Here is a 16,335-nt window from a genome sequence, read left to right as displayed (position 1 = left end):
TGCTCTGGAATATCTCAATATTAAGAGGCAATAGAAATGTTAGTCTGGCCATGTGACAGTACTGTGTAAAATGTTTTACATATTCCCCAGCCAACTTTAGGTCTTATCTGAATTTGGGAGAACGCATCGGAGGGTACTGAATTAGTGGACTTTATGAGGAGGTTGCGTGGGAACCTGTTGCCATGCAACAGGGTTTTTTTCAACGCAAGGTGAAACTAAACAGGTGAAGTTGCATTACCATAGAACCTTAATTGGATGTAGTAGACCTATCAAGGTGACATTAGTAGTCAAAATTAAAATTTAATTTATATTATATTTTAAAATGATTGAAATATAATATTCTGAGATAAGTGTTTTAAGTACATTCTGTTTATTTATTCTATACATTTTATGCAGGGGTCAAAATGTACCAATACATATAAATGTTCCAAAGTATTGCATTGTTGACAAAACATTGCAAGGCAACGCTTCAATGTCAATAAAAAGTAGAAACAGGCATTAAAACAGCTTGATATCAATCCCAACGTGTCAACATAAACGCACTATGCTTCCACTTCATTTCATCTTTAAAAGAACCACCTCACCAACTCAGTAATGTCAACACAACTGCAAAATGTTCACCGACCTCCGCTAATGACCTCGTCCTTTGAAAGGTTAGCTCAGTCACGGCTGCAAATGCAACAAATCACACATGTAACATTAACTGTTACAACCTTATCAAACACGATGTAAAATCTGTAACTTCATATTGACAGACGGTAGCTAGCATTAGCCACAAGCACATGCTTACTTGCTAACGTTACATTCGAACCAACAGAAAAACAAGCCAACGTTAGAGTGCTAAAGTTAGCACTAAGCTATTTAGCTGACTTGTTGTCATCGGACCGGAATTTTGATATTAGTAGATCAGATCCTCTGCACTCTTACCTCACCCTTCTTCTTCGTCGTCGTCGTCGTCGTCTTCTTCTTCTTCTTCTTCTTCTTCTTCTTCTTCTTCTTCTTCTTCTTCTTCTTCTTCTTCTTCAGTTACAATCAATTGACTGGTTGGTGAATGGGCCTCAGAAACGTTGCATACTGAGTAATATCTGCTTAACATGATCCATTAATTGTATATTTTCAGCTGAATAGTGCAAACATGTAATTTGTATACATAGTAATGCCAAACGTTTTTTGACAAAACATGGAAGAATCAGTAACGACCACGTCAACCAAATCCAGGTGTACTGTGTGAGGTGGTGTCAGATCTAATGTGATCGGCTACCGAGGAAGTCATGCAACGCTGCTGGGAACGGCCCAGAGTGGTACAGTAATAAAATCAAGCTGTGGGCTAGTGTTGGCCCGGCATTTGGCACTCAAAGTGGCTAGCAGATGGCAGATACGCCGGACCGAACACAGAAACTGTAGCTCCGAGGAGAGGCTGGGCTGAAGTGGACTGCCAACCAAGGCCTGCTGCCGGTGTCAAGCAGCTCATCATAAATCTTCCCCAGACTGGTGGGGATGGGGGGGGAGAGTTGAACTATCAAGAGATAGCTTATATCATTGGTAGATTAGGAAAGAGTGACGGAGAGGGGCTTTGTTGCCCCACTGAGACAAGTGTGTGTGAGACAGCGAAGGTTACTCAAGGACAGCACACACACAGGCGTCACTGTCTTGTAATCAATCATGGGACTGGAGTGGACATGGTAAGCATTATACTTTGAGGAGTATTGACCCACCTTTCCTTAAAAAACAAGCCCAGGGCACAGGCGTCGTTATCACGCACACACTCCTCCTCCGTTATACATTGTATGGATTTTCAATCTGCATCAAACTGGTAAACAAGATGAAAGTCAGTGTGAGGGGCTATTATCATTTTACCATCGAAATGAAAAATTGCGAGAGACGTTCAATAGCAATCGACGAAGGGGAGAATTTATTAAATTAAACCCATTGTAATGAGAACTTGCAGCAAATGAAGTGCAAATGAAGGCTTATTTTCCCCAGGCCAGGCGCGGATGATGATGATCGAACTACAGTATCACTTTGGCGAAATGAACCCTGGGAATGAAATCAGCCTCGGTGCCAGGGCGGATCATTAAGCTTTGGAATCAAAGACGTCTCCATCCGCTCCAGGCAGACAGGCCCATCTACAGACCGACACACCTGAAACACCACTCCCAATGACAAACATTGATCAAGAGGTCATGTCAAAACTCCTGTCATGTTCTTACTGGACATATCAATCAATCAATCAATGTCCTTTATTTAACCAGGCAGAGAAAATCATTAAGATTAAAATATATTTTCCAAGAATGAACTGGCCAAGAAGGCGGAACTATGACACAAATGAAGAAAAATAAGGAAAAAAGGGTTAACCCGTGTATATAGTGAGAAGGGGATTCAATTTATTTGTCTAGAAATCAAGAGCAAGACTGCCCCCATGTGGCTGTGTGGATGGAGTGGAATGCGCGCAGACAGCTTCCTCTTCAGATATGGGAGAGATCAGTGGGCGGCTCAAGATATTAGCACATACTCAGAGAAGCCTAACAATCGATTACACTGACACATGTGGTCTGTCTGTCTCCCACACGCCAGCCAGCCAGCCAGCCAGCCAGCCAGCCAGCCAGCCAGCCAGCCAGCCAGCCAGCCAGCCAGCCAGCCAGCCAGCCAGCCAGCCAGCCAGCCAGCCAGCCAGCCAGCCAGCCAGCCAGCCAGCCAGCCAGCCAGCCAGCCAGCCAGCCAGCCAGCCAGCCAGCCACACACACACACATAATTGTATTTGTTTATCTTGTGCTTTTGCCGGGTGTGTGTGTGTGTGTGTGTGTGTGTGTGTGTGTGTGTGTGTGTGTGTGTATATATATATATATATATATATATATATATATATATATAGTATAGATATATTTGTTTACTTTGGCTTTATTACAAAGCAAAAAAAAATAATATATATGTGGGTATATCTATAGAAACAAAGCATTGTTAGGATTTTTGGTTTGATGATCAAGGTAAGGGCATGCAGAACTTCAGTAGTATTTTTGAATTTGGTATGTAACGCAATTTCTAACCTCGTCCCTCAGGTGCAGGTGGTTGGGATGATTGGACCAGAACATGCCTCCACTGGAAAGCAACTTCTTCTGAGCTGACTAGAGTCTCCAAAAGCAAAATTGCCCACAACAAGACCTTTGATTCGCTGTCATTTACGACAAGTTACATATAAAATTAAATATTATTGCAATAAAGCACTTTAAATCAGGATAAATCTCAGCGTAAAGTTGTGGACGATTGATTTCCTTCTTAAAACAAGATTTCTTCAGAGATTTGAATACTGAGAAAAAGCTAAATTAATGATTAGATAGGCCTACAAAAAAGGTTATCTATCTCATTATGTCGAAACAGTAATCTGACCATGTGACGGGTTCCTTTGCTCCTCGGCTGCAATATCTTTTGTATGCTTTAGATGGCAGTACAACACCACATTTAACCATGGACGGTGTGTTTAACGCCGCCTATCTTCCGCAGTTCTTTATAAAACATGTTAACTGTACATGGCCTCTCCTACACACCAGATAACGACACCTATCCCCCAACCCTATACCAGAAAAAAACATGAATTCAATGTTATATAATATTGCATTAGTCAAAACTGTTTTGTTTAAACCTTCGCTGATATCTCTTTGCACAGATTGGGATGATCTTGGGATAGTCTACACCCAGCCTTCTGCCCATCAGAAGGGATAAAGTGAATTACCATCTCACATCCAATGTAAACAGCTTGATCTACTATCATAACCATCCATTTCACGACGCAAAGATTAAAAAGATTTGCAGTTTGATGAATAATCCTCACTCTGCATAGCCTATGTCTTGGTCTCAATTACTGAATTGTGGGGGCATCCTCTTTTCTGTCAAATCCTGTCGTTTAGTCTCCACGTGGAATAGGCTACTACTGTGTGCTTGAATAACAATATGGAGCGACATACATGTGGTTATGAGAAACGTTAGAGTTGTTTCTGTGGTTTTACGGGTGAATATTACACTTGATGGCTCCTGAGTTGTGATCCCTGGAGTTAATTTCTGAACCTAATGGTTCCTTTGTTTACCGCCTCTTTTAATCCTAAACATTGCTCTGTGTCAAAAATCTGGCATGATGTAAATGCGATCATAGCAAACTATCGATGATGACTATTATTGAACCAACCAGCAAATTGCGGTGTGGTTTTATATTTCATGAACCAAATATAATTTTAAAGGGTTTAATTGCGTTGTATAGCACACAAACAACAGGAGAACCTCACCGATGATGAAACTCTCCATCGTCCTTTTTTGTTCTTCGTGTATACTTTTTTAATCTACGACAAATCTCATCATGTGGCACTCATGTGACCCTGTGACCTTTGGTAATAATAAGTGAGCTGTGATGATAGTGCCTCTCACTAATTAGACGAGTACTCCTCGAGAAGAGGAGTGCACCAATCAATGATATTCCCACCGCGCTGCGCTCCAACATTTGTATTACCGCTCACGCTCAACTTCATTCCCAAGTAATCTTTAATTACTGTGTGTACTTTTCCCCGTCAACAGTATTAATTAGCAACCTTTTCGCCATCCTCTGACATAATGGGTCCAATCAGAGATGCGTTCGGATTCAGAAGACATGCGCCGGGCATACTGATAAAAGTCTTCCCCCTCCGGTGCCCTTGGAGAATGCTCCGTGTTTAATTTGAATCTAATCTGATGTTCAGGAGTCATTAGTGAGGAGGCTACTGGTGGGGTGAGTTGTAGCGTCTCATGTGGGTAACGTGGCTTGTGTCGCCATGAGGTAAATACTTTGATGGGAAGTTTGAACATGAAGTAGGGCTAAGCGCAATGAAGATTTAACAACCAATAAAGCTGATAAACTGCGACTAAGAGGTTTGAAAAGCGGGTGATCCAGCTCTAAGTGTAGCTTATGGTAGCAAGCTATTATATTGGTTTAGGCTGAAGCCTTTGCACTCTTCGGTCGAAAAGCATCTTAATGTAGCCTTGGTTTAAAGGAGCCCAATGTGTATGACACCAAAGTGGGGAAGCTTCTTACCATCATAGACAACATGGCTTTCAGTTTCACAACAAAGTAGGTGGACCCTACTGCAGCACTACAGCCAGGGCCAGGCCAGGTCCTGTGAGGCACTCTAGTGATGAACAGGTGAGATTTAGCTTGGTAAATGGAGCTTCTCTGCCCAGAAACCCAACCACGCCTATACTACTCGGGAGATTATAATTCATGGATGGGTTCTGGTCAATTGCGTTGATGGGACAAAGAGCTAATCCACAAAAAAAACGGTCAACACAAGGGTACATTTGAAAAACAAAAGCCGATACCAATTTAATGCTTGGGTTTCACTTTGCTTTTTACATTTTTCGGAGTCAAAACACAAACTTCTAGACTACAACAAAATGTTATTCAATATTTACGTTATTATTTTATTTCCATATGTACACAGCAATATCGGACAGATTTACCATCATTCTCTCAAAAGAGTCTTGTCGGATGTTTGTCATTATATTCGTAATGTCACCTTTATACCAAAGATATATTTTAAGAGCTGTACAAGCAATTCCGTCAACACAGACCAAAATGAGATGATAGAATGTGGACCGACTGGACAATCCTCCGTCGTCTGGTATAACAAACATGAACTGAAACCACATTTTTCGCGTGATAAGCACAGCTGTGGATATATACACACGCACGACCAGCCGCGCCCAGCACTAGAGTCCGTGGACTCTAAGCAACACGACTCGTCAAAAGTCGTCAACAAAAACAAGAAAAAAAAAAAAGTGCACTGTTCTTTCACACGAAAACCCCACGTTGTGCTAAAGGACGCCCTGCGGTGATGCCGTTCCCCTCAGTGATCTAGAACGGGGGTCAGAGGACCTAGCCGTGGTCCTCACACCTGTGGCGGGCAGTCCGGTCCTTCAGCACCCCCCCCCCCCCCCCCCCCCCGGCCCCCTTCCAATCTCTAGGGACCTTGGGTGTCCTTCGCTGGGCTCAAAGGGTCTCTGGGGCTCTCCTCGGGGGCGGGGGCCGGCCTCTCGTCCTGGCCCTCCGGTGGTGCCCTGTCGCAGGAGGCCGACCCCAGCACCTTGGCGCTGTGCTCCTGGGCCTTGGCCCTGAGTGCGGCGATGCTGTTCTCTCTCAGCTCCTCCTTGGAGATGGGGGAGCGCTCGCTCTCCGGGGGGCGCTTGTCCTCGCCGTCGCTGCCGTCGGCCCGCTGAGCCAGAGCCATGGCGGCGGCGGCGGGGTTGGTGGGGATGGGGGTGAGAGCGGGCTGCTGGGCGTGGTCCGGTTTGAGGCCCGACGGCGGGGGCACCACGGCCTCCATGGACTTCTTGTGCATCCCTGCAAAGAATTGCGGGTATTCAGATTTAGAATAGCGTCGGCAGAGCGGAAAGCCGTCTTGGACTGCAAATAAGCAAACAAAAAAGATGGCTCTGCTTTAGAACAGGGAATTTGAGGCTGAGTTTAAGGACAGCAGGGGGAAGTGTTTGTGTGTACACCCCAGCTTGATCCCTGCGCTCAACTACCTCAGCTGGACGTCTGGTACCGCCATCGCTAACATCAAGCAAAGGTTGATCAGTAAAGTCACAACTTTTCTCTGTTTTGGGACCTCAGTGATGGAACGAGCTCCCTGCCGACGTCAGGATCGCAGAGTCGCTCACCAGCTTCCGCAAAAGACTCAAAACTCACCTGTTCAGAGTTCACCTCGACCCTGCATAGCTACCCAACCCCTTCCGGCCACCATTGTATAATGTACATCCTGGCCCTTAATGTACGCACTTATTGTACGCACTTAATCTACATTGCGCTTATTCATAGTACTTAATTGTGTAGCATCTGCAGTAGCTGCTATCACTGCTGTATGCGGGGAATGGGTTAGCCTAGCGATTGTAAGTACTTGCACTTAGTTCAATGAATATCTTTACTGTACCGACAGCGATATATTGTTTCACTTCTTATGACAAATGTACTTTTTAGTTGCTTTGGATAAAAGCGTATGCTAAATTCCCTAAATGTAAATCTAAATGTAAATGGGATGCACCGGTACCCAGGTTGAGGTGTTGGTTTCAGGTTAAACTGGCTATCCTTTTCAAAGGGATAAATAAAAGTGTGTTTCAATATGATGTTTAATGTACTTAATTTTGTTGTCATGACACGACCAGTGTTGAACTGCACCGTTAGGTGAACGGTAGGGATTTTGGCCGATTCTTAAAAGTGGGCAGACTCTGCAGTGGAAAAGTAGCAGGGAGCAGAGAACTGGTTTGGTCATTGGCACGGTTGCAGCCTAGGAAGAGCGAGATGCTGAGGATGTCAGAACTCGGGGGGGGGGGGGGGGGGGGATCTGGATCTGGACCCAGCACTCATAAACGTATGAAACATACATTAACGTCAAAATAACAATAACTTCAAACCAAACCGAGTTGGCCATGAACAGAGCGAACTACTGAAGCCCAGAGACACGCTGAGCAAAACTGCGGCCTCACCGAGCAGCCAGGGGGCGCAGGACTCCATGACGCCGTCCTTGGCCGACTTGAGGATGGACTCGGGGAGGGGGATGGAGTGGCGCACCATGGCCCCGTACAGGCCGTACTCCGCCATGACGCTGCTGCGGCCCCAGCACTTCTCCCGCTTCCTCCACTTGGCCCTGCGGTTCTGGAACCACACCTGGGGACCGGGGGGTGGAGGGGTGGAGGTGGGGGGGGTACACGTTAGAGGAAGGGTTCAAAGGTAGACCATTGCCATCGCTATGACGACAACAGGTGTAACCAGGACCGTAGCCAGGGTTTGAAAATAGTGAGGTTGGGGGGGAAGTGGTCCGATCGATTTGACAACAGTTGATACCGTAGAGGTCTGGCGGGGGGGGGGGGGGGGGGGGGATGAAGAAGGTCACTCCCCTGGAAGGACCAAGGTTGAAAGCTAGACCAACGCCATCGCTATGACAACAGGTGGAAGCTACAAGGCTTAGGAACTGCAAAGCGTGAAAACTAAAACTTTGGTGTCTTCTTCAAGAGACCGGGGCAGGTTCTTGAGTCCACTGTGTCTGCTCTATGTGGGAGGGGAGGTTTCTAAGGTTACGAGGTAGCGTCTGTCCGCTGTGGAGGAGCTGAGAGGGCCGATAGAGACGGAGGGAAGCTCCACTCAGTCACAGCCACCCCACGGCTGAGCAGAGTGCAGCGATCTGTCAGCTCAGAGAGAGGCCAAATTGATTTCATAGCACAACACAGTGCTCCTAAATAGTCTACTTAGCCACCTCTGATGGCTTTGTGAAGAGTGGAGATGAGAGGAGACAGCAGGGTGGAGGGGGGGGAGGTAGCTGGAAGAATCTAGAAGGGGGGGGGGTCGATGGGGTGGGGGGGTTATTAAATTGAAAATGATCAAAAGAGCTTTTTTTTCCAAGTGGTTTTCTGGTTATTCTGATGATAACCATCATTTCATACAGAATACTTTTTCATGAGAAATTGCTTCTCTGGCCCTCAAAGGAAGCGTGCGTGGATCCGCGGGAAGAAGAAGCGACCCGAGGGCACGACGAGGCTGATTGAAAAATAAGTTAATTTCAGGCCCAATCGATGGCGGGCAGGCGGGCAAATATCACGGGAAATTAAAGCGGCGGGACTCAGGGGAGCGGCGCTATTGACCCGTGCTAATAAATTCAATGTAGTTATTTCATTTGAACTCCCTGCATCTCGAGCCAGCCCCCCCCCCCCTCCACACACACACACACACACACACACACACACACACACACACACACACACACACACACACACACACACACACACACACACACACACACACACACACACACACACACACACACACACACACTGCTCCCCGTCTGATTTAACTAATTACTCTCAATGAGAAAATTGGGTGTTAATTTTATTTAGAATTGAAATAGGCTGTCACCTTATTTATTTATTTATTTATTCCATTATTATTTATTCGCGTCTAGGAGCCGTAATGAGAAGGAAAATTAAAAGGCGCCATGAGGGGCCAGATGGATAGCGCAGGTCACGACGCAATCTTCTTCCAGCCTTTGATCGCGTGATTAGGTCGTTAGTGCGCTTCCGCGGGAACAAATTGTTTCACATCCAACCGCCTGATGAGAGATGATCTGCTCTGGCGAGGACGCTGCTGGTGGAGGAGGTGGTGGAGGGGGAGATGGAGGAGGACGCTGCTGGTGGAGGAGGTGGTGGAGGGGGAGATGGAGGAGGACGCTGCTCGAGGAGGAGGAGGAGGAGGAGGAGGAGGACGCTGCTGGTGGAGGAGGACGAGGAGGAGGAGGAGGGGGGGCATCTTTGTTCCGACAGGAGAGGAGCGTCGCTGATCGATTTACGGTGGGGCCCCTGGCCTGGCCCTCATACATTAGCAGGCTGTGGGCTATCGAGTGTGTGAGTGGGCGCCCTGTCTTCTGCTGACAGCAGACCGTGTTTTCTAGTGGAGCCTTGAGAGACTCACTGCACACGTCCACTCCTACAGCTTCATTTTTATTCGGAATCCCTATTTGGATATGGAGAATAAAATGATGTTGAGTCTCTTGGGTGAAATAAAATAAATAAATAAATAAATGAAGGTAATATGACTACACGAAGCCCCCGCTTCATGAAATTCCCCCACCCTTTTTACTATCAAATAATGGAAGCACCTTTCCCAGTAAAAGAAATGAACAGATGATTCTGCTGCGAGTGAACAGAACCATTAAGTGTTCTGAAGAACTGTTAATAAGCCTTTTTTTTCCTCTACGTAGGAAACCTCAAAGAGACAATAATCTGAAGACAGTTCAAAACAGCAGCATAATGGTGAAACTAAACGTGCAGAACGCAGTTATGACCCAAATACCAAACACTGAATAAACACTGAATAAACCAAAAACCGAGCTGTGGTTTGTATCTTTGAATCGAAATATAACAGAGCCATCTTCACAGCAGTCCTTCACAGTAGATGATATTTATTCATGGTCTGGGGTTCCTACCTGTATCCTGTCCTCAGGGAGCTCTGTCTTCATGGCCAGCATCTCCCGGGCATAAACATCAGGGTAGTGGGCTTCATTGAAGGCCTTCTCCAGCTCCTCCAGCTGGTACGAGGTGAATATGGTCCTGGTGAGAAGGATTATTAGAGGGATAAATTACAACGAAATGACAACTAATAATGTGATATTCATTTATAAATAATCGAGCATTATTGATAGGCCTACAATAATATTTTAAAGATCGGCCTGTCTTCTTTGATCAAATAATTAATCCCATTCGTTATAGGATATTAGGTAGGCTATATGCTAAAATAGGCTTATAATAGTTAAAGGCTTGTGTTAAGCATAATAACAACAATAAGGACACTAAACTAGGCTGAGAGCCTCATATAGAAAAGCGATTCTTTAAACGGAACGCAGCTTGAAGCCTCAGAAAAACTATTTAGGCGAATATAAACCTCCAATCAACAACATTAATACTCATCAATATTTCGATAGAATATCGACCAATCATTGCAATAGCCTATAGGGCAATCATGAACTGATACAAACATGGAAATAGAATAAATATTTGTTAACAGACTAGCAGATTAATAAACAGGATTAAATAATATAATGCTGACCGGTGACGTCTTTTCTTGCGTTTCTTGCTCTGATTTATGGAAGACTTGGAGATCTTTCGTTCATTGGAAGAGAAATCCTCCGAATCTGGTCGAACAACAGCGAACACAACAAGAGGTTAATATTATAGCCTGCTATTAAATTATTTAGACTTAATTCCGATAGCTTTTCTTTTTATTCACAGATAAGCAGAATCACATTTAAAATTACATGCTTAATGAGGGAAATTGCTTGTAATTGTAATTATTAGCCTAATAATGTAGCTATATGTCTACAATATTTATGATATATAAATATTAGAAAAGGACAACATAAAACTGGACTGATGTGACCTAGGCCTGTTCAGGTTCACCACGAAACAATGATAATCACTAATAGGCCTTCACTAACCTTAATTTAATTAAATCATAGGGTACAATTCTAAAAAATCAACAATAATATTAACAATAATATAGCCTCATAATAATCCTACATTCTTTATTATTTTTAGATATAATTGTATATATTTCTCCTTTATATGCCCTGTAAATAACGGAATTAACCACAGGCTAATATAAATAGCTCCATACAGGCTTTGTGTTCAGAATCCAGAGGTTTGAACAGACGAGAGACTGAAAAGACGTGTGGGTTTACCTGAGCTGGCAGTGGACTGGCCCACGTCCAGCCGTCCCAGTGATCTATGGTGGGGTTGCAGGTGAACGTTTTGTGCGTCCGACAGCACTTCCAGAAACGCAGGCTGGCTGTAGAAGGACGGGATCCCGCCGGGCCCGAGTAGTCCCATCCCGACGCCCACTGCGGCCGGGCCCAGCATGGACCGAGCAGCCAGCAGATGCGCACCGGGCGGCAGAGCCTGCAGCGGGCTGCCGGGGGGCACGGAGGGCTCCTTATTCAGCCCCAGTATCTCATGGATCCCGAAGCCCGTGCATTTCGGAGGGTGCGTGGCGGTGCTCTTCAACAGATGCCCGTTCACGGCTCCTCCGTTTCCGCCCAGTGACATTTTGGATGGGTTGAAAGTTTCCGACAGCAAGGCGCCTTGCTTCCCCGTCATTTAGTCTCTGTGTTTGGGTGATATTTGCCCGTTTCGTGTGGATGGTAGTCCCCAGTGCATGATCCACTGTGCAACGCGGCACTAAAGCTTTTAGAAAACGGTCCTTTTATCCAACAGGTCCATCCCGAAAGGAGTCAGGACTCAGCAGCCAATCAGCTGCAAGGAAGCTGTTGAGGATTCCTGTGGATCATGGATGCGTTTAAACGCCCTCTCGGATCTGGAGCTGGTTCCTCCACAACATAAACCACACGGACCAGGGCGCACAGAGAGGAATACGACACACACAACAAGCTATAGTCTACGTTTGTTGAGCATTTTAAGATGAAGAACTAGCGAACATTTTGATGCCACAAAATCCAAGGTAGCGAAAGATTATTTTGCATGAAGATAATCAACAACAACAAAAAATCTTTTCAGCTTCCAGAAATAAACAAGCATGATTTTTCTAATTAACAGATCAATGGAGACCTAGCTATGGTGTCGAATGTTTCACACACATAGACGGGCTGTTTCCAGATGCTGAGCAGAAGCATCACACGCGCCATCAAAGGGCCGTCGGAGCGACAGCTGGACGCGGAGATATAATCCCACCACAGCAGATTAAATCACACCGTTTCCTCAGAGAAATTAAAACCCTAATATGGGCCAGTGCTTGATCTAAAAATAGAGAAACGGGGGATTGTTCAGCAACATCATAACACAAACCCCGATCGGGCCTCTTATTGACGGCTGGATGGGCCGGCAGCTAATTTATGTCCGAAATAATTGGATTGACAATATGATGGGGAATAAATCTTAATTGGCCTCTTGGACTAAATTTATTATGTGTAAGTCACATTTACCTATTACTTTTACTCCGTTTTTGCATTCTGAAACTTTTATTTAATTTTGTGTTGGGTCAAGCGAGGAAAACGTGTCCTAATTGCCAATTTCATAATAGTTTTTTTTTATAAAACATCGAAAGCGATTACATCTTTTTTTGTGGTGTTTCGTTCAATCAGGGGTTTAGGTTGGAGGGCGGCCGGCATAGAGACATAAACCATATCTCTCAACTCTCTCACCATATGAAGCCCACGTCTGTTCTCTAAATCGAGCGAGCAGCTGTCACTCAACGGAGAAAGGACAATTTTAGAGCAGAATTCGAAGTAAATTAAATCTAGAAGCCCTATAAGGCCTGCTATATGAAATCATCTTAAATTATCTTGAATGATCGTGAATAAAACGGATTAATGAATTGCCTGTTGCTGTCTGCTTTCAGGCCTATTTGAATGTGTAAGGCCTCATTAATAGCTGACCATCTAAACATCACAGACTTCTTTAATATTCAAGCTGAGGCATCACCAGTTATCAATTCCGACCCGTTGTTGCTGCTCCTACAAATGACGAAGTCTTCCGAATATTCACGACGAAGAGGAAGAGAAACGAGCGCCCTTATAGGCCTACAGCCGAAGCCATGTCAGAAAGAGAGAATTAAGGAATCAAGTCTCTGATTAAGAGGGATCAATCATTACAGTGAACCAGTTGAAACTAATTAAGGCCAATTAGTTAAGAAAAAAATGCATTAATGAAGAAATCAATGTTGTTAGAATATGCTAATGACACATCAGCCTACTGGGATCACAGCATTTATTCATACCGGACGTGACGGAGTGCAGATGACCTGTCAATTACAGAGGTGACCGCGCGCGCACTTCATTAACGCTATTGTTGCAATCATTATTTTCTGTTTGCTTGTTTGTTGCAACACTCTTCGCCTTTCCGTGCACATTTTAATGATGCATCTTCTCCCCGTATTAAAATGCAAGCTTCCTGATTTGCATGCAAAAGACCGGAAGCCCATTAAGGGCCCTAGATTAAGGGAAGGTTTAGTTCAGTCATTCATGTGGATTGGGTTTCCCAATCAAAGACCTGCAGGATCTGACGGCTGCAGATTAAACAGCAAACAGCTGTTGGACATTTTTGGTTTACTTCCTCCGAATATCCATGTGTATTAGGCCTACCCCATGTAACATTATAGGCATCATGGGCAGAAAAAAGCTCTCTCTACTTCTTTTAAATCGCACTCTTTGGCATAAATCTAAATGCTAGCCTGCATATTGTGAATATTAAAACATAATTTAAACACATTTTTAAAAACACTTCGTAATTACAGTTTCCCACTGGCCTTCAGTCATCAGCGGTTAAGTGAGAAGGTCCGACAAGAGAACCATAGCACCGGGAACCAGTGACCAATCATTGACAATAGAACCAGTGACCATATATCCATAGAACCAGTGTCCATACAACCAAATAAGCATAGCACCAGCGAACGTAGAAGCATATAACTATAGTGACCATAGAAGCATAGAACCAGTGACCAGCATAGAACCAGTGGCCATAGAAGCATAGCGCATCTCTGCAGGGGGTCATAAAGGATAACGGCAACAAACAAACCACGCCCCCTTCAGTGAACGTCGCGGGTTCTCCTTTGGTCCTGATTGGATAATGTTGACGGCTATGGGTGGTAATGAATATGTTAGGAACTTTCACTTTCCTGGAAGGTCAGGCGGGATAATAGGCTCTCGGTGCACGAGAAACACAACTACACATTAACCCCCCCCCCCTGCAGAATCCTATATGCTTCAGCTCACATATGCAATCCTGATGTTAACTAGTTACCCTGTCCTCCCCGTACCGCCGGTGATTTTTACTTTTGCCTTGTTTTTTTTGGCTTTCAGACCGGACATTGGGGGGCACTGGATGATTCAGCACTGAGCCGAGCATCGCATCCTCCCTCCCGCCTGGAAGGCAACGTGATGACGGCACACATCTTCAGCCGAATCAGGGGGAAAACACAAAGCACAGCTCGAAGCTCTGCCAAGGAGGTGATGCTCCACCATCACCATCGCTCCCCACCCCCCGAATCCACCTCTCATCCAGCCACCCGGTTCAATCCCGAGTTTGCAAGCTGTAGTTTTCTCGTGGCTCTTCCACTGTGTCGTGTTTGGAAGCTGCACATCGGCATTGCTTAATTAGGCGTGCGGTTGATTAATTAGCGCTAATTGACAGCTAATTTAAAGCTTTAGGGCGCATTCGATTGAGCTTACCCACACGGTGAGGTTAGATCAGCAAACGCACATTTTTTTTTATATAGAAGACCCCGCCCCCACCACACACGCGCGCGCACACGCACACATGCGCATACGCTTCCGCTTCAAGGGGAACAACCTGTTCCTTGGATAATCTATTTGGGAGTGCCGGGGGCCATGGGATTGGAGGCAGGCAGCAGTGCGCTCCGCTGCACCATATTGAGGATGTCAGGTCACTTATAATGCCGCTTTTCCACCGCACATGTAGCTCGACTCGACACGACTCGACACGACACGACTCGACACGGTAGCAGCACGGGTGCTTTTCCACCGCAAATAGTACCTCCTGGACGTGGGCGGGGTCGGCTGCGCGAAAGGGCCGTGACGTATTTGTGTACGCGACGCAAACAACACATACGCAACCCACACATGGACAGAACCCACATAACAACAATGGAGGACATCGATCGCATTACTATTATTAGCTGGCATGTTGAAGAAGTTGGAGAAGTGGAACATGTTGGCTGCGGCGCTGCTATGGATGTTACCAGCATGGTTGCCATGTCGCTCTCGTGACTTCGTCACACTCTCTGGCCAATCAGTCGCCGGCCGTCTGCCGACGTCACCTTTTAGCATCGGCTCAGCTCGCTTGGAACCTAGAGCGAGTAGGTACTAGAAAAAGCAGCCACTTCAGGTACCAGATACCATGGTACCGCGGTGGAAACGCAAAAAATGCGAGCTGAGTCGAGTCGTGTCGAGTCGTGTCGAGCTGGTACCATGCAGTGGAAAAGCGGCATTAGTGTGTCAAGGCTCTGCTGCGGCTGATCAATGCTCCACAGTCGATATCAACACGTGTCCGATGGTGAAGCTAATCGCCGTCTTATCGGGTGGCCCGGCTGAATCATGACAGGTTAAAGGTCACCTTCAAATCCTGTGTTAAGTGTTATTCACACCCTGCCACTGAAAGCCACCAACACTTTATAATAACTCACAAAGAAGGTGGGCATTTTCTGTACTCACATGCCGGCACATCACTGTTGATCCTACATAAAGGCTGCCGATCCCTACTTTAATTCTAATAATCCAAATTGCTGCGCGGTAGGCCTAAGCAGGGGCTGTTCGGGAGTGGCTGGAGCCGGGGGGGGGCGGGGCGTCCCGTGTCCGTGTGAATGGGGCTGAGCTGGGCACGAGGAGGGGCTTATTACTGGTCCGGGCACCAGCGTCGCTGGTGGAGAGTGAGTGGCCAGAGACCCTGTAACATCTCCAACAGAAAACAGTCAGAGGCATTGTCTTACCTAATTATGACCCGTGGAGGCCTGTTTGTTTCCCGTTCGCCATGCCTGTCTGGTTCCCTTCTCTGCATGGGCGCCAGCTCCCGGAAACCTGGAAGTGTGCTAATTAGAAAAGAAACAGCCCTAGTAATTATGTCAACTCTTGTTAACGACCATGACCATGAGCAATATTATTTTTACGTAATGTTTTGTGTCAGGAACCCGATTTGCAATGCTCATTAAATGTGGGGAAATAAGAGGGGGAGTGTGGGGGCACCCCGCATGGCCCAAGATGGAGGACAGCTGCACACTGTGGAATGGCGGTGGCAAGTTACAGCCCT

At 45.8% G+C, this 16,335-nt stretch overlaps 1 protein-coding gene across 2 annotated transcripts; it reads right to left on the bottom strand.

The window, feature by feature from the left end:
• Window positions 1–5,311: 5,311 nt before the first annotated feature.
• Window positions 5,312–13,807, bottom strand: vsx2 (visual system homeobox 2). Of its 2 annotated transcripts, none has more exons than XM_060052214.1 (5): window positions 11,241–13,807; window positions 10,610–10,694; window positions 9,990–10,113; window positions 7,501–7,681; window positions 5,312–6,421 (listed from the first exon to the last, which is right to left on the bottom strand). In XM_060052214.1, exons 1-5 carry the CDS (start codon window positions 11,653–11,655, stop codon window positions 5,979–5,981), a joined length of 1,248 nt encoding a protein of 415 aa, XP_059908197.1. In that variant the 5' UTR covers window positions 11,656–13,807; the 3' UTR covers window positions 5,312–5,978. The 2 variants fall into 2 exon arrangements, with proteins under 2 accessions (XP_059908197.1, XP_059908198.1); XM_060052215.1 differs by having other exon boundaries at window positions 5,312–6,358; window positions 11,241–13,805.
• Between the last annotated feature and the right edge of the window lie 2,528 nt (window positions 13,808–16,335).

This window comes from Gadus macrocephalus, chromosome 5 (assembly GCF_031168955.1).
Source record: "Gadus macrocephalus chromosome 5, ASM3116895v1".
Taxonomy (NCBI): Eukaryota; Metazoa; Chordata; class Actinopteri; order Gadiformes; family Gadidae; genus Gadus; species Gadus macrocephalus.
Note: the sequence above shows the minus strand (reverse complement) of the source record. Positions and strands in the feature narration are given on the sequence as shown.